This window comes from Vanellus vanellus (genome assembly GCF_965231255.1).
Source record: "Vanellus vanellus genome assembly, chromosome: 6".
NCBI lineage: Eukaryota > Metazoa > Chordata > Aves > Charadriiformes > Charadriidae > Vanellus > Vanellus vanellus.
The window spans coordinates 14,076,575-14,102,287 of NC_138911.1; the positions used below are offsets into that span (position 1 = coordinate 14,076,575).

At 37.8% G+C, this 25,713-nt stretch overlaps 1 protein-coding gene across 1 annotated transcript; it reads right to left on the minus strand.

Annotated features, from left to right (window-relative positions):
• Positions 1-13,009: 13,009 nt before the first annotated feature.
• On the minus strand, positions 13,010-22,654 carry CYP2R1 (cytochrome P450 family 2 subfamily R member 1; the record flags this gene model as incomplete). The annotated part of the gene is given in 6 exon segments (XM_082485188.1): positions 13,010-13,583; positions 14,851-15,180; positions 18,218-18,850; positions 19,151-19,292; positions 22,350-22,606; positions 22,609-22,654. Coding segments are annotated over 6 exon segments (1,584 nt in total). The 3' UTR covers positions 13,010-13,407.
• Positions 22,655-25,713: the final 3,059 nt, after the last annotated feature.

Consider the following 25,713-nt stretch of genomic DNA (forward strand, 5'->3'; position numbering starts at 1 on the left):
AAAAATATCACTTTAATACTGTTTAGTTTGATTTTTGCTTTGACTTAAAAAAGGATGCAAAAGAGCTTGTCTAAAGTTACTGTTATATTATTTTACATCACAGTTTTCCGTTAAGTTTCCTTTTTAATAATATTTTTTAAAGCTAATATAAAGAAAGAATAAGAAGGTAAAAATAACATTTTATCTTTTACTAAAGCATTGGCAGCATTTATATTTGGTGACAACATTGCCAGCAACTTTTTTATCTCAGGTTTCCCTAAAACTCTTTAGAAATACTGAAGCAATTTTTTAATTCAGAAACAAGTAACAGACCTCAGTGTTAAACTATAATGATAATATGTATCAGATATTTTCGAGTTACAATAGCTTGCTTCAAAGATACGTTTAATTATGAATGTATTCAAAATCCACCTTAAAATGTTTGCTATTTATGTATACATAATATGTGACTGTGTTACTCTAAGAGCAAGGGTAAAAGAATGTACAAATGTCATCAAAGGTTGGTTCAGGGCATGTTTGCAGATTTGGATGTAACTGTAACTGAGGGTGTCTTAATCATTCAAAAACAGTGATGGAGGGTCATTTGAATGTTGATTGAGCTGTTGTGAACAATAATATATCTTCCATATAAGGCATATCATTCTTACTCTGGTAACAGCCCACTGAGAAATTACAATCAAGTTAAATGTGTGATCACACTTCAGTTCACAGCTACCAAGGGATGATAAGGAGCATGGAAAAGCACACAAAAGAGCACACTTAAAATACTTTCTAAAGCAACACTCACCACTTTTTTTTTTTTTTTTGTGAAGAACTAGGCCAAATTAGGCTACGCTGATGTTTATGCTGCTATGGCAGACATACCTTTTATGGATAAGATTCTCAGGTTTAAGTAAAGTCTTCAGCCCCTTTCCTACCAAGAGTGTCCCATCTCCTCATTTCCTTCTTTTACAATGTGTATTGGATTACTTGCTCCTACGCATATGGCACGTACAGAATGAGACTACAAAGTTTCCCGTAAGGGCCAATTCCCTCCATGCCTCTGGAAACTTCTGGATGTTATGGTGGTGCTAAACTAGTCAAAAGGAACTACTGGGATCCTCTTCCTGTGAGTTCTTCCTCCATGACAAAGTTAAACAGCAAGATTCAAAATGAAAGGACTGGCGTAACATTACTTAAGGTAAGTCCAAATTAACAAAGTTTGAACAAGACCTGATTTGCTCTGTGCATAGAACCATTTCTTCTCTGTAGTTCTTGCATTCAATTTTAACCACAACCAGTGGCAGGTGAATCAACAAAAGGAGTCAGCAGAATTCAAGAGCTCGCTTTCAGCTCTGGTGCTTTCTACTGGGCAGGCATAGTTGAGGTTGGGCTTCTGGTTCCTCTTAAAAGTATGCACAGAATTCAAGATAATCTGGTGTGTGGCACTAACATTTGCAGGACAGTACTTTCCCTTTTGTCCAAAAAACACTGAAGAAGGTGTGAGAGGTGCAGAATTGGAAGCGTCTTATACGCTGGTGAGTGTGAGATCAGGAATCCCAGCCTGTGAGACATACTTGTGGAGTAAAAGGATGAAATTAGCTTAGGTGATGAGAATTAGAAAGGAGAAGTAGGAATGGCATACACACACACATAAAAATATGTTCTTATTCAGAAAAGAGACACTGTATTGTTTCAAGCCAGTTATTGTTTTCAGAAGAATGTGAAAAAAGGGTATCTTTGGTAAGTCGGAATATTTGGATTGTTAGAAATGAAATGAAAATAGAAATTAAAATGAAATTGTACTGCTAATAACAATACAATTATCATAACTTAAGTTTGATGCAAGTTTAAGAAAATTGATTTTTCTGTGGCCAATAAAGATTAGATGAGAGAAAATAAATCTATGAAGTTGACTAAATGAGGTACAAAAAGTATGATTGAGGCAGTGTTTTATTTTGCTTTTTTCCCTCCAGCTTTCTTCAGAATTGTGTTTCTGGACAACTTGCCTCTTCATGTCTGTGTTAAGGCAAATGCAGTAGTGAATTGCTTTCATTTTTGCAATGAAGAATTTTCCTTTCGATATCTTCTGAAGTAAGCCTTTAACTTGGTATAAGAATCATACTGCAGATTCTCAGAGATGAAGCTGACAAAAGAACACAATTGTTAACTGGTCCCTATCTGATCTTAATAGGGCTGTAAGCAATTAATACTTTTGTCCTCTGCTAAATGAGAAAGAATAATGTCTTATATTTCAGAGGAAACAGGAAAGAAAGCTTATGGACTAAGCTGCTATAGGTTAAACATCCCAGTGCACTCGAGTTTCTAATCGGTAGTGACCCTCCTGGTGTAGTGTACATCCCCCACATCCTTATGAATCCAGCTAATAGATACATAACTCTTAACTGAGCAATCTGTCTCAGTGGTTTTGTTGTCCATTTGTTACTCTCATTTGTCTAAGACATTTCTGGCTTAGACTTGAAATAATACTTCTGGTTAGTCTCATTTCTGTTCTTGAAATACTTTGAAAAGAATTAATAGAGTAACTAGCAATTGCTTGTTTTGTTAATAATAGCATTAAGATATAGAAAGTGGTTCCAGTAAAGAAGAAACTGTTTTCCTTTGGTACTGAGATTGAAACATCTGTCCAGAAAGTGGCTGACTTTAAATGCTATTGGTGTGGTATGGTCAGGATACTGAATAATGGACGCTTAATATATTTAAGTGATTGACACTTATTTGGTTCTGTGTGACACTACAGTCACCCTTTAAAAAGGGCACACCACAATCAGAAATATTTGGCTGGAAGTTTTCTTTTGGAATCTGTACACCATGAGTCATCTTCTCATTTCTGTACTTCAAAAGATCACAGGTGATAGCAACTGGTGTCTATGATAGGTTCTGCTACGCAGGCTGTATTACCTGGCAGGATGTTACAATCTGTAAAATCTAAGTAAAGAGAGTAAAAAAACTTATACAGAAAAGAAATCTTCTGCCTTTTGGTTTATCTGTGAGGTTTCAGAAAAATAGAAATGTGTAACATAAAACCAATAGAGCCTTTAAATAATGGTGAGACACCATGATGTTTTAAATGATTCCTATCATTCACCTTGTGATTTGTCCATGTTCTAAATATCTTGCCAAAAAACAGGTGATGAGTCACTTCTGACTCATCTCTCCAGATCAGCAGAACCCCTTGCACCTTGAATGAGATCAGTCTTTTCATTTTACTTGCATATAAAACAAAGACTAATGCTTATCTTAAAATGCAAGTATTATACCAAAATCCACTGGATAAGTGTGGCATTACTTATTGCACATGGGGAGCAGACTACAGACTTTGTCACCTGCGCCAGTTAGATATGAAAACTTGCTCCTATATGTGGTCATTCAAATGGACTTAGTATACCCCTCTTTCTTTTATCGTGACATTCATCCTATTAGAATTTATTAATTTCTGTGGTTTGCCAATTTATCTGACTCATATATTAACTAAACTTTCTCTCAGTCAGAGAAGTGAATGAAGAAGCCTTCTTATTTATCTTTGAGAATGGGTTTGTAATCATTTTGTTATATTCATCATAAATAAGGCGTTACCAAAATACTGTTTCTAATTTCAGATGTCACACCCCAGGAAAAGTATCTGTCCATTAGATAGATTGCAGAATTCCAGTACAGACCAGTGAGACTGACCAGAAATGTGGAAGATGTGGCCTAAAGAGAAGGCGAAAGATTAAATTAATTCAAGAAATTTTTCTGAGTCTAGAGAAGAAGAGACTTCAGTGAGGTATTCTAAGATTTTAAACGCTTAATAAGGTTGCTTCAAAGAGCAAAGTAATCAGAATAATGTTTTTAGTGTTCATAGTGTTTAAGACAAGAACTAACAGCTTTAGATTGCAAGAAGGAAGATTCCGGTTCAACATGGCTAATTGTCTAAGGATCGAGAGGGCTGTGACTCACTGAAACAGATTGCCTTGGAGTATTAAGGAAATCTTTAAAAATAAAAAAAAAGTCTGAAAAACGGCTTTCAGAAAAACATATTCCTGGGTCAGATGAGTGAACTGTATAACTTACTGAGATCCTTTCTGGACCTATTTTTTTAAATACTAGTAGTAGAGATGAGATGAGATGAGATCTGATATGGATCACTTTAAATACCAATAAGAAAATGTGCACAATGATAGAAAATAGTCAAATAATAACATTCACCATAGGAATTGGATGTGTCAACTGAATCTCTATTTCAGTGAATATTAAAAGCTTTTCATTCACTGAGTATTTAGCTGGTAATACATCTCCCACCAGAAATAGCCTTTTTATTTGCTGAGGGACAGATCTAGAATCCTTTTGAAAAAACAGACAAGGTTTGGAGCTCAGCCAGAGTTAAGATTCTGTCTAGTTGTCAGCTTATGAATAAATGCAGTAGCCAAAATGTTTTAAAAAAATGTGATTGTCTAAAGTTAGTTTGCAGAAGTTTATTATATTTTAAATATGGTCCTCTCTAAATCTTAAGAAAGTGCATACTTAAGACATTGGGAGGTGTTGGATGCTTACAAAGAGGATTAGTTTAAGCAAGCGTGGTTTTTAGATAAATTTTAGCCCTTAGCACTGAGTTTCATTGCAGTCAACATCAAATTATTCTTACAGTCTCTTTTCAAATATATAATCATGACATTCATTATGACATGAAGAACTTGAATACTCTGTAGACTATATCTACAATTTGTGATGAAGTAAATGTGATATTAAGGTATGTTGCATTTCCCTCTATACTGTGACAGTTTAGACTGTGCATTCTTTGAGAGACAAATAGTATGTCTTTATACAACGTAAAATACAATGGAACAAGATCTGAAGATGCCTTTTGAAGGGTCTTTAAAAAGCAACATTTATGCTTCCAAAAAGAGCAATTAAATTAACTTCCCGACCTATGTAGGCACAAGAAGGGGCATAAGTATCTATGTTTTTCTTGGAAAAATTAGGCATGTTCCCCTTCATTATTATTGTAACTGATCTTATTGTGCAAGTTGAAGAGAACCAAAAGGGCATTTGGACCCCTTAAATAGGGGTGCATGTGGAGAAAGGAAACTTAATTACCTGAGAATAACTGGAATTCTTTAAGATGTTTTATCTATAGTGATTCTATTACCTAACTTTCATTCCTTATTGGTATTAAACCCTAGCTGGATTACCTATATTAGTGAAGGACCTCAAAAACAGTTGAGCCATCTTTTATTCCCTCATTTTAGTGAGGGTATGAGTGTCCATGGGACATACAGCATGGACCCTGTTGTCTAGATGCTAACGGTGGGACTAATGTGGTTAAGCATGCTAACAAATTAACTGTAATGTAAAAAGCTCATTTTTTTAATATGTAATTTTTTTATGCTTCTGATAAGTTGTAGTTCATACAAATTAAAAGTATTTATTTTAAGATTTTTAGTACGAGCTTAGAAAAGGAAGTCAGCGCATGAAACAGCAAGGAAATACATAGTAAGTTTATTCTGTTTTCTGGTATATTACTGTAGGCTGGTTTATATCACATGTAAAATTTTAGGCAAGCAGCCATCTGCTGCAGTAATAGTAAACTATTGGATTAGATTGCACATTCCTAATATGCTCCATTATTTTAATGGATTTAATCTATTTGGAATGTTACTTATTCAGAAGAATGTAACAAACGTAATGTCTCCTGGAGTCTGGCAGTCTTCCTAAGAAATGACCACTTTGAGTATGGGTTCTGCCTAATTCTAATCACATTGACATCGAGATAGCTGACAGCCTTCAAAAATATCTAAAGGGATAATCTAGAAATGGAAGAATCTGCTGATCCTCAAATTGTATTGTATGAAAGGACAGAATAAGGCATAATATTTCCAGAACAGAAGTTTAATTTGATCTTGATTAGACAAAGGGTTTGAATTATGAGGCCCAATGCCAAAAAAAAAAACCACCTCAGACATCTAGGTGCTATGAAAATGCATGTCTGTACCTTCACAGACCAATTTATACTGAGAGTTTACCTTTCAAACTCTTACTGAATAGTCCACTGTATTTGGCTGTGTTATCTTGTGTTTTCATCATTCCATCTGTCTCACTCAAAGATAAATTCTGATCTGGCATCTTCACCATTATGATATTTTTTTTCCTGTTTATCCTTAGTCCTTATATTTTCCCATTCAATGCATTGTTGCAAAATTTACCTAATACTGTTTTCACCCCTTTTTCAAAGTAATTGGATTATCTTTTGTTGTGTTCTCTCTGGACTTGCTACTTTTCAGGTGAATGTGCTATCTTAAGGACAACATAATCTGCCTCATCTACTCACTAGTACTTGTACAAACCATTAGGCTCAATTCGAGCTAAAAAAAATAATGCAGATTAATGGTTTATTTTCACTATTTGGACATCCTGAGTCAGCATTAGATTCAGAATCTAATTGTGTAGCAGAATAACATACTAAATCAAGAAAAGACCTGCTGGCTATGTGAGCTCAGGCTGCTTTCACACTTGAATAGCTGGCAAAGGTTTGGAGTTCAGAGAGAACAGTAAATTATATAAGCTTATGATTGAGACAGGAGGGAGTACTGTAACCTTCTGTAGTTTACTTCTCATGCTGAAGACACTGCAAATTAGAACCGGCACACAGGAGGAAGATCTGATAACTGATTTTAAAATTTCTGTAACAATCCAGGAATAACTATCCTCACTGCTAATCTTAAACTGTTCAAAGTATTCACCTGGTTCCTAGTTTAAAAATATTTCACCTTGACTTCTATTCATATTCTTGTCTACTTACTGAAGAGATCTTTTATCAACTTTATGTTCTCTGATTAGATAGCTGTAGACTGTAATAAAGTCACTTAATTACATGTTTGGTAAACATAGCAAATTAATTGTCTTGAATGTGTCACTAGCCAGCAAGTTCTACAGTACGTTTCTGTGGTGTATATTCTGGAGAGCCTCCAATTTATCTAAAAACTTTCTAACAGTGCCAGTGTGTCACCAAGTCTGAAATAATAAATCATTCTGAAGTGGAAGCATATTAGCTTGGACATGGTGCTGCCCTGATATAATGACACACTATTTGGTCAGCTTATAAATCAGTAGAAGTACCTTGCAGCAATCCAGAATATATAGCATATATACATATTCTTAGTCATTTCTACAGCTTTATAGGAACACTACTGATTTTTTAAATGCTCCTTCAGTTGTAGACAACAGAACAGGACACAGTACTTAAGGAATGCTTGTGCCAGCACCAAATACATATACAGCTTCTGTATCCTAACTCAATATTCTATCAACACGAGATCTTCTGGCTGCACAGTTAAAGTTCATGTTTAACTAACAACCCACTACGAATCCCAAGCTCTTTTAGAATTACAGCTTTTCAATATAGATTCCCCTCACCTTATGTCTGTTTTCTGTGTCTTTGGCTCATAGACATCTGAATTTATATTTGGACATGTCCAAAAAGGCCAGAGTCCAGAAGGAAAGACCTTCCTTCTGTTGATATTGGATCTGGCCCACAAGAGGTCAAAAACATACTCTGTGAAATTAATAGATTGTAGCGTGAGTATATGAAATGAATGTAAATCAATTGAATTCTTCTCAGGATTACAGTTTTATCACTTCTGCAACATTACTAGAAAATAGAGTGATCTTGTATTGGAAGCATGATGATGATGCTTAAGGAGGGATCACCACAACAAATGCACAAAGATCCATGACTTCACCTCAAGCTCTGGTCAAGTCTAGTTATGGGCAAGGCACATTTGGAGAGAGATGCTGAACACCACTGAATAGAGACAATGCTAAATTCCTGCAGCGTAAAGCCAGTGCAAGTCAGATTATCCTGTGTAGTACTGCCTACATTGTGGCTGCAGAACTATTCTCCCAGTTGGAGTACATTGAAGATTCCTTTGCAAGAAAACCTGGTGTAGAGGAAAGGGAGACGTGCATGTGTTCAGCAGTTTTCCTCTCAGTTGGAAGAAGAAAGGGGAATGAATTCACAAGTACATGGTTGTTTAAGTGTAGGTTGGGTTAATAAGCAGCGAAACTGCATTAGTGTGATTGCCATTATACAGCAGGTACCAATTAGGCTTTTCTTTCCTTGCAGTCTAATCTCTGCAGTTCTGCAAGAGCACGTACATCTTTAAAGCTAACGCCAGTATGTCACCTTAGACGCTACTAGGAGCTGTTTTGCTATCCTACCTGGACTGTTTGGTTCAACAAGTGTTGTTGAACATGATCTGCAAAGAAATGAACTCACCTTAAGCATCTTCATGCAAAGTCACCTAGTTTATCCTTGGCATGCTGAGTAATTTTGGAGGTTTGGACCACCCAGTTACACATTATTTTGAATAACATGTCTGTTCTCTCAACATACACAGAAACTACATAGGGAGGTATTTCTGTCTCTGTGGTGACAGCTATCCTCAAAAAAATTTACCAGCTGTTGTCCAGCCACCCAAAGACTCAAGATGGCATTGCCGTGGATCTCCACGGTCCCACATAACCTAAATTATTCTGGGTCTACAGAGAGCATATTCATTTTGCTGTCTTTAAAGACATCTAGGGCTCCTGGGCACCTCATTTCCCTTGACCCATAATACAGTGGCATATGCCCCTAGCAGAAAGAAATATTGGTTCTGCCCAATGAAAAAGCAATTTTCCTTGCACGTTCCTTGCACATTCAGTTCATGTTTCCTGCTGTGATACTCAAACCATGGACAAGGGAGATCATGTCTTCTAGGCATATTTTAGCTCTTAATTCACTACAGATCTGAAACATGAGTGAATTGTGCTCCTTTCCAACCCTGATTCTGTACAGAATGAAAAATTACCGCAGTTCTATGACACACTTAGTTTAAGGATGCAAGAAGCAGGCTTTTTGTAAATTCCAGTCTGAAATAGCACTTTGGCTGCTACAGATACAGCGATTTCTGGTACTTGGTCTGAAAAATTTTGCCAATTCAATCTAGAAATGTCATCAAAAGAACTGTAATTATTTTTCCAGATAAATCACTCATGCTCATAATGACTTGTAAATAATTGCAAAAATTAGAACACATTGTCTTTTTGCTTTCAATCTACCATTTTCTTCCCTATTTATAATTTTTCTCTTTATTTAACTTTCTCTTGTTTTCCAGATGATATGACCAATTCTCTGGGCGGTTATTAGTTCCCAGTTAAAACGTTACACACTTGACAGTATATACATAACATTAAAATACCTGCTATATTATGAACACCAGCTATAATGTTCTCCTTTTCCCGTCTCTATTTTACCATTCCTTTATTAAGAAAAATTAAGATCAAAGACATGATTGTTCACTGAAAAAAGATATAGCTACATCCTGGCATATAGTCCAAGTTGGCCAACTAACAAAAAAGCATCAGTATGATTCTCTCACAACATATTCTGGATTAATATAAAGACTACATCACAATAAAAAAACATTTACTTTCAGAGAAGCAGTAATGTTTCTTGAACTTCTATGAAATCTCACTTTGTATAGTTAATTTCTGAAGGCATAAATTAATGAACCTTCCTGCATTTATTAGGTTCGTATTAAACTTATGTTCACCAGTATCACAGAAACTGGTGGAAGTTCAGGAAATTAAGTGCTAAAGAGTAAGATTTTCTTCAGCATTCTTTCAGGGTCATATATGACATGCTTGTAGTGTTCCCTTTTCAGTTTCTGGGGATGTTGGCATGGTCAAGATTAACCCAAAAACTTAAGTTTAAGGGTAGGGTTTGAGAAAGGATTTAAGATATTGTGGAGGTACTGATTGCAGCTCTTGCACCAGTATTAGAAGGGAATCTCCTGCTGTCCTGGGCCTGGACTTAAGTCTAGGAGTAGATCTAGGAATAGATCTGTATCTGAGAAATAGGGTAGAAAGCACCCATTTTCATGGTACATAAATGACACGAAAGAGCGAAGGCACAGAACCACCTATAGAGTTTCTGGTTTAAGGCAAATATAAAAAAGCAGAGCCAAGATGGAAAAAACAGATGTTGGAGAAACATACAGCAGCTTATAATCTTCCTTCGGGTATTACACTGCAGTTGGCTGTAGAGACCTTTGAACTGGATACAGTAAACTAATACAATGGTGAGTTGACTATATTCTCCTCCAAGTAGCAGAATTTCTGTGATTATACTCGGGAAAGACAACTAGTTATTGCTCCAGGAGAAATTAAAATAATTAAGTAAAGAATATAAATTCAAGTCTTAATGCTAAAATTCCTATTCCTTAGGAAAGACTGCTGAATCTAGTCTGCATTTACAAATACTGAACAAGACTGAAAAACGGTGCGAAGAACATTGTAATAATCTCACAGGAAGGGGGAAAAAGTTGAAGTGGATTTTTTCTGGGACAAGCTAGAAAAAAGAACGATTCAAATCTGTACAGGGATTGAGAGCAGCAAAGACAAGCTGAATATGCATTTTTAGCTACTTTTACAGCAAAAAGTCTTTCACTGGCTTTCGGAACGGCACTGGAGCTACAGAGAAGGCACGTGAAAGTTTCTTCTTGTAGTTGTGATACACCTGTATGTGGAAACAGTGCTTCCAGTTCTAAACTATCAGTATGAATTCGAAGAGCTAACTCTGAAAAAGACAAAAATGAGAAGACTATACATACTGGAGGAGATAAAACTTAGGAAAATGGTGAAACCGAGAGTGCAATAAGTGGCATTAATATACAGAAACGGAGAGGTTACAACTTAAATTTCAAGAAATCTTTCCATCAGTATCTGGACACGCTATTTTAATCCAAAACATTAGGACATTTAAAGCCAGATAAGAGAAATTTCTGCAAACAGGAACAATCTTACCTCAACACATTTCTTAATGTTTTTTTTTTCATCCTTAAATTCTACAACCAGAAAAAGATATACTGGTTAATATATCAACCTTTAATCCCAAAACAATGTTAAATAGAAGCTAGCTGTGCTAGATATTTCAGCTGTAGAAAAGTCTCACCAGAAAATTCTGAACATCTGGCTGGTTGCTGAGGTTCACTACTAATCAATCTTGATACAATGAGGAAATTCCAGAGGACTGGAAAAACCTATTATTATATCAATATTTCAAATTATCAGATTGGATCATTAGGATAATTCTAAGTCAGAGGGAAAATAGGGAAAAAATGGATACAGAATGAAACGTAGATATAACTGATACTGATATAGATTTATAGAAAATACAGTTTGTCAAATGTATTTAATTGCTTAAATGAGACTGTAAGTTGGCAGATAATGGTAAAAGTTTGGATTGCTATTCTGAGGCTTTTATAAGGCGTTTTGATTTAGAAACCAGCATGACATATAATCAATATGATTCTCATTAAATGGATTAAAGACTAGCCAGGAGTTAGATCTCAAAATACCTCAGCAAAAGGGAATCATCCTTGGCCAGCTGCATTTAGAGTGTACCCCTGCAAGAACTGGTTCTTGATTTATTTTTTTTTTAATTTTCCCCCCACTTCAATAAGTATTATTTGAACCATGTTTTAACCAAAAGATGTCCTAGAGTTCTTACAACTCAGAAGGCAAGCCTAGATACTAAGTAAACTCTGGCTGTCTTATCCAAGAGCACAGGGTGGGATACAGGAAGAATTAGCGTGAGCTCAGAACTGAAGCACTGAACTCTTCTGTTTGCTTTGTACTGAAGGCACCTAAATTCGGTAGATTCCACAATTTTTATTTAAGCATTTCAGAAGCACCCAACATCCACTTATGCAAATATCCAGAACAGCCTCAATCTTGACTCCTAAGACCCACTCTCTGCTAATATCTTAGGAGCGGTTTATTTGCAGCTTTCATGGTATGCCCAATGCACAGCAATCAGGCTTCCTTCCTTCCTCTCCTTTTTGAATCTTAAATCTTCTCTCCAGAAAGGCAGTTATTCAGCAAGAGGAGCAGCCTGCCCACCCTCTTCACAGCACCAGGAACACATGTTTGAGATGCTCTCTGTGGGACGTCTGACTCCCCTTAGACAGAGTAAGTAATTTAATTTGGACCTGCTGCATCTTAAGTCAATAGGCTATTATGTGAGTGGACTGGTATTAGCTCTGTTTGATCCTTCTCTTTTGCTGTTTCAAAAGAAAGGAAGTATTTGCATTCAGGATAAGCTGAAAACATCAGGTCAGCAGAAAAACACCAATTCCTGCCTTTCAGCTTTCCTGCAGCTCCAAGTTGAAGCATAAGCTGTATAAAGAGCAAGGTCTAATCTTCAGCTCTGTCCTTAAATAGCTGTTTGCTCAGTGTCTGTTATGTTCTGAACCCTATTCTGAGGCCCTACTTCTCCCCACATATTGGGGACTGAACATACAATATTTAGACTGTCAGACTCTCCTGTAGGACCCGCATGCATAAATTTTTATCTTCCAATAACCATAAAGCAATAGCTGTCAAGAATAAAAACTGAAGCTGGCAGAAGTCAAGAGTAGCTGGTATGCCTAAAACTTGTGCTTAAAATCTATTTAAAATCTGTTTCCCCCCACCCTGTTCCACTCCTCCTTCTCCCAAAAAGGTCTTTTCTCTGGTTGGACTCATGAGCAGCTTACTTTCTTGACTCGTAGTATAGTTGCATGGGACTCTGGGAACACAAACACATTGTTTTCTAGTCTACTTAGGCTGAGATTAGTCATTACATAATGCTTTCTGTTAGGAGGCAATGGAGGATATGTGTCTGGAAACATAATAAACTGGCAAAAAAGATTGCTGTAATTATCAGGAGTATGACAACAATTGAACACTTTGTATATGTTACGAAATGAGAAGCAAGCCATAAAAGACCTTAAAAGTGAAATCCACAGTTATCTGATTCACTAGAAAATTCTGACCAAATGGGAAGATAGGGTAAGGAGAAGGGAGGATTAAAATACTTTAATAGACAATTTGTTTTTCAAGGCTGGAAAAGATTTATTCTGAGTTACACAAATTTAAATAGATACCTTTAAAACCTTTTTTCACTATGTAAATTTCATGGATAATTATAAAGAACAGCTTAGCTGGCATAATGTAAATGAGATTTCCCTGGATGAATCTGAGTATAAACATTTTGAGCCACATTCTCCATGCTTATAAAAATATCCTTTCAAAGTAAAATGGCTTGCTAAGTAATTAAATATTTAAAAGCTGGATCAGAAGTTAGATTCAAAACAGATTTCTGGAGTGAAAACATCAACTTTAAACACAGGTTGTGTTTCACAGTTTTTGGTTGAGGGTTTTTTTTGTGAAAACCAAGTAAAAAGAAACTGTTAACTTGTGAACAAACAGTCAGAATTTATCTGCAATTCCTTTAAATTTTTGTTCTGACGCAAACACATTTAGAAATAGAAGGCAAAGCAGATCCTCAGCTGCAGCTTGGAGCACTGTGCCCCCCCCCGACATTCTAGCCATGCAGACTCCTCTTCACCGTCTTTCTGCACAGATGAGGTACGGCTGTGGTTGTAATGTCATGCCTAATCTTGGTTTGAGATCTGGAATCACACCATGAGGAAAACACAGGTGAAATCGTTGTAGTAATGAAGTGAAAAACAAAAACATTTCCATTCGAGCTAGTTGTTCTCCAAGACAATGTCTTCTTCCTGGATTGAAAAGAAGGTTTTGAAAAGATTTAAAATGTGTTCAATTACATTTTCACTCTTGTTATGAACAAGAATGGTCTTGTTTTGAATAAGAATGACCATTCTTATCCTCTTCTGCAACAGAGGATAGGTGATGATTTATGGCAAGAAACAGATTTTAGAGAATTTGTCCCTCTCACTAGGCAAATGCCATTGCAGTGAATTCTGTCAAATTTATTTAGATAAGCTATTAGCTACTTTATCTTATCTTGAAGTGCCAATCTAGACAGAAGATGTTTTAAAAAAAAATGATACTGTGAATTTCAGCCTTTGTCCCCTACTATTTTCTTAATTACATCTACTGCCAAGCATTATTACCTGGCAATTATTATAATTTGGTAAGTAGAAAGATATGAAACAGGTCTGGATAATGCCTTCATATATTAGTTCCCATTCCGTGTATGACTAGTTACAGGGAGTTGTGCTTGTGGAAGACACAGATAAATGCATAACAACATCTGGAACTGGTAAGGTAAATCAGGCAAAAAGAAACATACAGAATACACAGTAAAGATGGACTTCATCAAATCTAACTTTGGCCAGTTAGATGTTGTGCATTTATTTCAAGGGAATTGTCTTGTCTTTGCTCCCTCTATCTTTTGGAGAAAAAAATATCCCAGATAAGTAAACCAAGTCACCCTCTACATGAGGCTGTGTCTTTCTATGGACTGCGGAGGTAGCCCTGGCAGTTAGCTTACAAGGAACACCTAATTTTTAGGTTGATAATCGTATGCAAGGTAAATTAACCCCTCTTATAGGCATCCAAAGACAAATCCATAATGATTTAGGACTGCCAGAATACTTCCTCAGTATATAATGCAGTGCTACACGCTGACCCTCAAGCGAGTTCTGAATAAAATCTGCAATTTCTGGTGCTGATCCAAGTGGTAAAATTTGGAAGCTGGTTGTGGAAATCACCTGTATGTAATGAATTCAGCAGAAAATGACGAGAAATTGTGAAATGAATAACACTTATGTACTGCAATGATATAAAACGTATAGACTCCTCAGATAAGAAGATATTGTGCTGTCTTTTTTTGTTAATGTAATATCGAGCTCATCTAGATAAAAGATATGCTAAAAAGTGTTATGTTCAGACTGCATTATATTGAATATCTTTAAAATAGCTGTTCCATCAGAACTGTGGATATTTTATATCATTCTGTCCACTTATCTGTTATACATTTCTAGTTTTATGAAAAGAAACAGAGCAAAGAATCACTCTTACCTAGAGAAAAAGGAATAAATGCCTCTTTCTTGACAAATTGCCCACTGCTGTCCAAAAATCTCTCAGGAAAAAACACTTCTGGATTGCTCCAGTATTTTTCATCAAAATGAACGGAGTAGAGGTTTGTAATGACCGTAGTGCCTTCAGGAATAGAGTAACCACGCACAACAGTATCTTTGGATGTTGCGTGAAAAATACCTAGTGGAGCTATATTACAGAATCTTAGAACTTCATGTAGAACAGCCTCAGTGTATGGCATTTTGCATTTCTCTTCTAAGGCAGGCATTTTGTTTGGGCCAATGACTAAATCGATTTCTTTTTGAACTTGCCCTGTTAGGAACAGGAAAAAAAGCTGTTGTTTATTGTGTAATATCCTTTATTTTTTAACTTAAGCTATAAAATATATACTTTCGAAAGGATACTGAAACATGAAAATTCTTATATAAAGTATAGTAGCTTATAAGCTTTTAAATTTAGACTCTATATTCCTTATCCTGCTAGTAGGAATTATTACTAGCATATATACCAGTGATCTTCATTTCAAAAGTAATTATTCTCAGTAAAATCATGTTTTAACATACTTTTCTTTGCTTCTGTATATTTTTATTTCTGGAGGTCTTCAAAAACTAAATAAATAAGCAAAAGACTGCAAAGATGAAGTACATTAAATACTCGAGTGAACACAGATAACACTGAAATTAGCCACTTGAACTTTCCCTTCTCTAATTCCGCTATGATTCTTTAGAATCATCACAATGTAAAATCATTCACTCTTAAACTGAAAACATCTGATACAACACAGAGCAATTTAAGAGGGACGGGAGTCTAAATTTAATGGAAAAGGGACAAATTTAATCACTATTTTTTTAAGCTATTTTTAAAATTAAGTTCACAGGTTATTTAAATAATCCCAAAGGCATTCAAACTGCCTCTTCTTTTTCCTGATACACTTTCTTTGTTGAAACTGCCAAACAGCTCCGAAGTAAAACAAAGCTGGACTTTTACAATTCATGTGGAACCAATATTGAAAAGCTGAGCAATGCCAGAAAAATTCTATCATAAGGATCACCAGGTTTTTCAACCTGAAGTGACAACATTTCACATCAAAATACAGAGATGAAAAGTAGCTTTGTGAAAGTATATTCTGTGAAGTAGAGGTATATCGGTGTATATTGTAATACTTTGACAGAGAAAGTCTAAATAAATGAAAGATAACGGTAATTTTCATTTTTATCCAGATGAACTGATTTTGAATCCAAATTCAGAAACTCATTATATTGCAGGATCTGAGATCAGATTATTTTAGGTGAGTGGATCTCTACAAAATCGGCCAATGCATAGAAGACACAAAACTACAAAGTTTCCTAGATCTTTACTGAAAAACAGTATCTTGGTCAGATCTTAATAGAGAAGGAATAAGGATGTTCTTGTTTTAAGATGTAAATATTGTTTGTGAGCCAGGACAGACTAATCAGAAATTTTGATTTAAGTGGACCTTTTTACATTTGGGCTTTTTATATAATGTAAAGCATAAATAGATCCTATTGACTAATGATATATTTTAACTAAAATATGGACAATGTATTTATGCATCCTAAAACTTAAGTACCTATAAAATCAGAGTCTAATATTTTCATTTTGAAATATTTTTCTTTTTTGGTAGATTTTCTTATTATACTGTGTACAGCATACAGATGAATCAGTGGAACTCAGAAGCGTAAAAGCAACATTTAATTTTTTAAAAACTATTTGTTTTAAATGGTCTGAAATGTGCTGTCTGGTTAAAAATAGCAACTGCAGTTTTAAGCTTCCACAAAAACTATTGATTGTACTTAGTGAGCTGAAGCTACATATTTCTTTTAAGTATGTCCCTCAAAGTTGTTAATTTTAACAACTCAAATCCTGTTAGATCTTGCTTTTAATCCTACGCTAGAAGAAAGTTTTCCTATTTTTTAATCTTTAATAAGTTTCCTCGTGTTCGAATAATTAATCAACTAACTAAAATAGTCGAGCAAATGAAAATAAGAAAATATGTAAGAGGTTATGGCTCTCTGGAGATATTTCAGTGAACTTTGGTTCTACTTGCTTATCCAGATCTTTTAACCAGCTCAGTGAATATGGGACTTAAAATAATGATAAAAGCAGCAACAAAAGAGCTTTGGCATCAATTTTTTTATTTAATCTGAATGATTTTCACTGTTTATAGCATGTCAGGTCTTGACATACATTATCATCATATTTTGATTTTCATTTTTTCAACTAAAGCTGTATTTACCTTAAACATAAATATAAAATTTGATCTCTAATTTTAAAATAATAATTGCTTTTTGTCCAGCCAATTTAAATTGAAAATTATTCTAGCTGAGAAAATCAGAAGGTATAGAGTCCTGCACCTACTACCATAAGAAGAAAATACTATCTTTCATACAAAAAGATATCTGGTTCCTATGCAGAACTTCAGATCTCAAGAGCCTTATAGCTATGGGCAGTGTTGTTAACTCCATTCTGAAATGATGATGATGGTCAAACTGATGTTAGAGCAATATTCAGTCAAAGTATCGATAGTAACTGTCCAAGTTATCTAGACTGCTCTTTCTCCCAAATACTGAAACTCCCTAGTTTCCCTTACACACTGCTAAGGTTTGATAGCAAAGTGGAGGCAGTGAAACAAGAAACATGACTGTTCACTTCCAAAATCCACACTTCTACGCAAAATATCTGAGCTAACATTCAAACATCTATTGCTGTCTTACTTCAGAATGACTGTAACACATATTTTTATTTTTAAATGCTATTTTTGCTATTTTTAAATGCTATTTTTTTGCTCTTTTTTTAAATGCTATTTTTGTTCTTCCAGAAGTACATGTCTATAATACGTAAATCTATTCTGAATTGAGGCACTTAAGGATAAAAAGAAATTGTACCTAAACTGTGAATTACAACCTGATTTACATTTTTTATGATATTTTCACATCTTAAATTTAGTTTAATTTCATATTTAATTGCATTTGATTAATATTTATTAATATAGATTAGTACATCTATCAACCAATATCATGCATTACAACACTAAACTTAAATATATTAGAAACACCTTATTAAAAATATTAAAGCTTCGTAAAAACATATTTACAAAATAATATGCTAAAATTTTGTCATCAGACTTGACTTTTGATATCCTCTTCATCTGCATATCAAATAAGCTTTTCACATCTGTCCATAGTGTATTTGGTAAACGATATAATAGAACAATATATACAAACATTCCTTTTTGGTTACGACTATGAATCACCGCACCACTTTCAAAAAGCATTTTAAATCTCCAATAGGAAAGCGTGTCAGTTCCTCAAAATGTCAAAGGTCTTACCTTGAATGTTTGGATAAAGAGCCATAAACAGCACTGCCCATCTTAAAACGTTTGTTGTGGTTTCTGTCCCAGCTATGATGAGTTCTCCAACAGAGAAAATTAAGTTTTCTCTTGAATATGTAGACTCCGGATCATTTTCATTGCAATCCATCTCATCTAGATATGCATCTACAAAATGCCGAGGTGACTGAGGCTTCCTATTTTCAGAGACACGTTCAATAAGCTCATGAAGAAAGTCATAGACTTCAGCTGCATTTTTAAACAGCTGCTGGTGTTTCCCAAATGGCAAGATACCAATCCAAGGAAAAGCATTATATAAAAATACAGAAGGACTAGCAGCTAATTCAATATTTTCACTAAAAATCTCAATCATGTGCTGAAATTCAGTATCTTCGTATGTAAAACGTTCTCCAAAAATAATCAAATTAGTAATGTTTGAAACAGCATTTGTTATCAAGTGCTTAAGATCAAAGGGTCTGCCTTTGTATGTATCAATGGCATCAAGAAAAAACATAGATTCTTCTGAAATTTTGTGTTCAAAGGACCTTTGACCATATCCAAAAATTCGAAAGGTATTTACAGCTAATTTGCGATGTTCTGTCCATCCTCTGCCATATTTACTGTTCAGTAAGCCTGAAAAAATATTTTGACACAGTGTTTTATGCAACGCTTTATTTTTCCCCCCATAAGATAATAGTAATTTTAAAAAAGATAATAAAATTAGTTAACAAGACAAAAAATTACACACATCTTCTATGGAACATAGTCCGACAGTGACAATCCTTTCCAAATAATATCTTTAAAGAAGCATCAAGTATTTTATGAAAGGAGATAAAGAAGTAGAGAAACCAGCTAAAGCAAATGTTTCATGTGCTCACAAACCCACCTATTTGACAAAAATGACATTTTTATATAAAAGACATTAGCATTTACCTCCCATGTTTGTCAGCTTCTTAAACAACGGAAGAGACGGTCTATCTGCAAAAATTTCACTTTGATGAACAAGGCATTCTTTTACTGCATCATAGCCATTCAGTACGATAGCAGATATACCTCCAAGATCAAGACTGAAGATCTTTGGGAGGAAAAAAATAATAAAAATTGTAAAATGCCATTAAAACCAAACCTTAAGAACAAATAATGAAAACAATACAAGTAATGAAAAAGTGAAACATCAATGCAAAATAAAGACTTGAATAAACTTCAGTAGGGCATACAGGTAACCAGAGGTGATACAACTGTGGCGTTACACGGTAGAGTCTGTTGTGAGCTGATTTACTCTGTCAAAAGATAGAGCAAATTAGCCCGCACTACATTCTGTGCTTTGCTGTGCACCTAAAGTGACCAGCCCTTCAAAGTAAGGGCTGGGGATGCTTCCATGTAGTCATTAAAATGATGTGAATTTGGTACAACAATACCTACTTTTCAGAAAAAAAATGTACTGTCCCTTAACATTAGTAGATGTAAGTAGATATTAGTATAAGTATATATAAGGATATACTTATAAATATATAATATAACTAGATATTATTAGATATAAGGTATAATTTTTATATAAGAACTAGAAATAAAGTCTGTATGTCTACTTTCCTAATTTGCTGTGGCTATTTCCACAGGAGGGAGGAAAGCTTTACTACCATATCTGCTCCTCCTCCCTCCCTCAGTAAAGGTAAATTCCAATACCTTAATTTGGTTAAGGGCGCTATGACTGAAGCTACAAGTTCATATCATGAAAACTTCCAACATGTCACTTAGTAATGGCAGACACTGAAGTGGTGTCAGCTGTGAAAACCACCAAGTCCTTTCCATCTCTGAAACTGGACACCAGCTTACTTTGCGCAGGCTCCCAAAGAACCATCAGATGATAGAAGTGAGGGCCAGGATGACAGCCAGCAAATGACAGCATAGCCCAGATAGTCCCATCTCCTGTTTCCAGAAGTGACCAGCACTAGATGCTTTGGAGAAAGATGCAAAACATCCTGCAGAAGGCCCATACAGGATAAACAAAACAAAAATCTTAGCCTAAGTTTTAAAAACTGAATCTGAGGCTAAACTAAAGATTGAAATCCTATATCCCTTTCCATACTTTTCTTAGCATTACACATTTGTATTTTTACCAACACAAATCTCTAGTTTGTCTTTCATCTCAGAGCTGCTGACCTCCACAATATGAAATAATGTTGGCCTAATTATATATTCTGTGACAACTGGGTTGTCACCAAAAGGGTTGTCCCTGGAGGTATTTAAAAGACATGCAGACGTGGCACATAGAGACACTGTTTAGTGGTGGACTTGGAGTGCTAGGTTAACGGTTGGACTCAATGATCTTAAGGGTCTTTTCCAACCTAAATGATTCTATGACTATTTTATTTAGCAAACTTGATATTTTCACTGTTATAATGGCTCTTCTTTTTTATGCGACAAGAAAACACTCCCAAGGTATTTCTGAAAACCATTTGTGAGTTTTGTATGCTTTGACCATAGCTTATCTATCTTTCTTCCTATGTCATAATTTAAAAAAAATGCCTTTCATTGTATTTTTCCAGAGCTCCCCAAACCCTGAGCTGCTGTCTTCCAGTTCCCCTCAAATTCTGCTGGACCCTTTCTGACAGCAGGAGACTAGAACTACATACAGCACTCCAGGCAAGTAGGAAACCTAGTTGATTTGATGACACATTTTCCTTCCTATTTCCATTCTATTTGTCGTAGTATTTTGCTTGAAACACATTTACTTTTTTTTATTACCAAAATAAATGAAACAAAAGATATCCTTTTGTTTCTGCCATTTAGCATGCTTTTAATTCACACACTTTGCTTCGCTTCTCATTCGTAATAAGACTGTGACTGTTTCTGCTGTAGCTTTCATAAATGATCTGGACAAAAGCTTTTGACAGACTTAAGTTCTAGCAACAGGTTTATTTGCTTGTTAGGGGAGTTATATTTAAACAATTCTAGCAGTTTGAAGGACGTGATTTTCTAGACAAGCTATGGTTTGTTGGACACAAAGCTCCGTCCTTCACAGACCTCCAGTGATAATCCCGCTAAGTAAAACACCACAAGTGTTATAAACAGTGTGGAGATGTACTGGCATGCCAAACAGCTGCCCAGGGTGCTGCCGCCAAAATGAGTGTGTGTGTGTGTGTGTGTGTGTTTATGTTTGTGTACACATGCACACTTACAAATGCTAACACCTACCTGTCTTTCCCTGCTAGATCTAGTTCGGGCTTAATTTTTATGAAGCTTATAAGAACAGATCAGTTGTTTGAACTAGTCAATGAAAAGAAACACCTGATATTCAAGAAAGTATTGTTCTTGTAAATATATATATGCCATTCTTACATAGTTATACTAATTGACTGTAAGTAAACATTGCAAAGACCCACTGCAGGAACTTTAAAGCAACATGTTTTCATGTTGCATTATCCAAGTGCCTGCTCTTTGGTTGTTGTAATTTTGTTAATTTTAAGCCCTTTTGGCGTGTCCAAGACTCGTGGATATGAAACAAGTGAGTTACTTCCATTTGCAGCAGGACACCAGTTCGAATACTGTACCAAAAAAAAGGGAGAGCCAGGCAAGCAGAGAGCTCCTCTCCGCCCCTGCCGCCCCAGAGAGGGAGCTCTGGCATAAGAGGGGCGAAAAACTCTTCCCCTCTGCTGCTGCTCTGTCCCTGCTCCCACGGGAAGGGCTGACCGGAGCACCGGCTTTGCCAAAAAACTCTTCAGCCCCAAAGCCTTGTTCTCCGGGCGCCGCTACCCACCGGGTACCGGGCCCTTTCCCCTGCTCCCGTTAGCCGGCGGGGGAAGCTCCGCCCCCGATGGCGCTGCCTCCTCCCCGGGGGCGGCATGACCGGGGGCGGCGTGACCCGGGGCGGCCGCCTCTACGGTGCTGCTCCTCCCCCGTCGGGGCGTGGGCACCGACAGCCGGGCCGGGGCCGGACGGCGAGACAGCTACCCCGGCCGGACGCGCCGTGCTCCCCGCGCGGCTCCCAGCGCCGCGGCAGCCCCGGGACCACGGGGACAGCTCGCCCGACTCCCTCTTCCCCGGGCTCTCCCGCCGCCGGCGCTGCCCAGCCCGCCCCAGCCCAGCCCGCCCCGCCCCGGGGAGGCGGCAGACGGTGCCGGAGCGGCAGTACCTGCCCGTGGATCTGACTCTGCCGCCGCATGTAGACGTGCGGCTGCTCCGCGCCTAGGGCGTGGATGTTGCCGATGAGGGGCAGCCCCGCGGGGCCGGGCGGGAAGCCGGGCGGCCGCCGCTGCTTCAGCAGCTGCCGCACCACCAGCGCCACCGCCGCCGCCAGTAGCAGAAGCAGCAGCAGCAGGAGGAGGCAGGCGCCGCTGCCTGCCGCCGCCGCGCCCGGACCACCCCCCACTGCCGCCGGCCACATCGCTGCCGCCGCCGCGCCGCTTCCTCCTGCCGCCGCCGGTCCGCCGCCCTCATTGGGCGGTGGCAGCACCGCCCAGCGCTCATTGGCCCGCGGGGACTCCGCCCCTGTGCGTCAGGCGGGGCGGGGCCGGCGCGAAGCGGCGGCGGGGCCGGGCACGGCAGGTGGTCGCGGCACTTTCCGCCGGAGCTCTGGGCCGTGGCTGGTGCCGGGCTCACGATTCGCCCCGCCCGGGCGCAGGGCTGGGAGGTGTCGGGAAGGGGCTGGCCTCCGGTGGCCTGCAGGAGTGCAGAAAACGGGTCTCGGTCCCCACGCGGTTTGTCTTTATTTTTTTGCCTGGAATAGTATTAGAAGTTGCACACTTCGGGTTTACGAAGTGCTGAAAAATCACTGCTGGCTGCGAGCTTGAAAAGGCTTTCATACGTTGACCGTGACAACTGAGAAAAGTAACAAGCAATTACTTGCTCGTTGCTAAGTCTCTGTGGAAGCAAAAATCCACAGTTTTGAGATGTCTTCCCCAGAGCCAAGCTGTCCCAGTCTTTTCCAGGCTCTTTGGGTCTGGAATCTTCGGGTCTGGAGACCCCCGAGGCAATAAATCCCCCTGTTTCCCTGTCTGTCCTTTCCAACCACAACACAGGGAATCTGTGTATCTGACAAGATTTCTGCTCGCAGGTGGGTGGGCAGCAGCTTCATGCGTGGTGAAGCTGTGACTCTCCACATTGTGCTGTCTCACCCGGTGGTCAGCAATGCCAGGGGGCTGCAGCGGACACTGAGAAAGGGCCTGGCGTCCCTGCGCTGGCAGGCAGCTGAGCACAGAAGGAAATGTCCCCAATTCTGACCAAGCAGCAAGGAAATCACAAATATAACGTGCAAGAGCTGTTGTTTCTCAGTGGGATGAAGCCTCAGGAAAGAGGGCTCGAGTAGCTGAAGAGACCAAGATCATTTGCTGCAGAGCTGAGAAATGTAACATCCTGCTAAAACACTTTATAAAATCTCCGCTTTGTTTCCACTCACGCTGCTTTTGCTATTCCATTACTGCTGTTTTACAAGCAATTTTAGGCATAACAGAAGCATTCTTGCCCTGTTAAAACTTCTATGCTATGTTTTCACAGCTTGAGATTTTTCTTTTGTTGCACTCAACTGAGTATCTCTTCATAAATTCATAAGAAGCTTGTTAAGATCTAAACTGGTAAAGAAGGTATTCTGATGAACTTCGTTAGTAACCTGACTGATCAAAATGCACTACGTACTTGATAATCTAACCATTGAATGCTTAATTCTCAGTATTCTTAATTCCTGTGATAGGACATCCTGCTTCAAATGTGTTGATACTGACACTGACCTGAGAGTGCACAGCACAAAAGCTGAGGAGGACCCCAGATGTTACTCAGAAGTCAGTGGTCCAAGAACTCAAACAGAGCAAAGGCCATTGCTTTAAGGGTGCAGGGAGGAGTTCAGAGCTGTGGATACAACACGGGAACAAGGGGTGGAGCTCGGAAGTGACAAAATGTAGCTTTTTTTTTGGCTGGCAATCTGGCTGCAAGGCATCTGCGAGGCTTCAGGGCAATCAAACTGGCTGTCTGGTGCTGGCTGAATAGGGTACAAGGCTATGAAGCATAAAAAGAACAAGATTCAATGAGTGCACTCACATTTGCCCAGGATGGGCAGATTGAGAGGGAAAGGTAAATGTCACATGTATATTACAGAACAATACACCAGTAACTTTTAATGAAGGCAAGTGCAAAGATGCTGACCCAGAGTTCTCAGCTGGAGTTGCTGATGCCTGTGTGTTGTCACGCACTGAGGCTGGTTGGGCTGGTTGGCTGGACCAGAGTCTGTGCTGGTTTCCATGGGTCAATGCAGTGAGAGACTCTGATTTTCAGGTGAATCTTCATGCAATGAGTAGTCAGTTTTATTTGCCTCAGGATCTTTCCTTGTCCTAACTGCAAAATGCATGTAAAGTATGTGTCAACACCATCGTCCTGTGTCAAAATCTTACCCAGTTAGTCAGAATACAAAGAAGTGGCTTGAGCACTGCTGGAGGTTTATTTTTTTCATTCTTCTTCCAAGTTATTTCTTCATTCTTTCTCCCAGTATGATACTACCTGGTGTCTTGACTGAATTACTTGGGCCATACCTACAAAAAATATCAGTATTTCAATGTCAATGCCTTACAATTTCTCAACAGAGAGTACAAGAGATTCAGGACCTCAGCTTGGCTCTAGCCAGAGGCAGAATGAGAAGAAAAGGCCAAGGATTAAAATTAGACATGAAATGTGCTTAAGCAGTTGTGCTGAAGTGTGCAAACTCAAACAGATTTAAACTTAAACACATACGTTTAAACAAATCGGGGGTCTCCAAATGCTTTAGCTCAGCGTAGTCAGGTGAATTAGAGGTACACAGACTGGCTGGTCAGAAAACACTTCAAAACAGTGGGAGAAAGACTCATTCACAGCCTACAGACATTTATACAGAATAAACTTGCGATATGAAATTGCTGTTGATTGTAGTGGGAGTAGAAACATTAATGTGCCAGATACATCATGCAATTATATGGTGTATGGTATGGTGTACCTGCATACGGTTATTATTGCAGTCACAGTTAGAAGGATGTAAACCATTTATGTACATAAGCTTCTGTCTTTGGAAAGAAGAGGTTGGTCCTTTTCTCTCCTCATCCTCCCCCTTGATAAGATGATACTCGAATAGTTCTCAAAGTGTTTGAGGAATCATAGGAAGAAGTACTATTTTTTTGATTGATTTATTGATTTTTACTGCTTATCTTCAATGTTCTCTTATTTAAGTGTGTAATACTTCACACGCACGCAACATGATCATGATTTCTACTACATCTGTGTAAGAAAAGAAAGGAAAGGTGATTGGTAGTTTTGACAGCAAGCATTTTGAAGGGGAAAAACAGGGAAAAAAATAGCATAGAAAAGAACTAAGCAGAGAAAAAAAAGATCAGAAGTCCAAATGTTTGGCTAAAAAGGAAGGAATAGACTTGTATGGGGGAAAAAAGCAGACAGTATTTGACAATTACCTTCAAGCAGGGGAAAGAACAGTCAAAACTGCCCTTCCTGTAGTGTTTTGGCCTTGGTGATGGAGAAGAGAC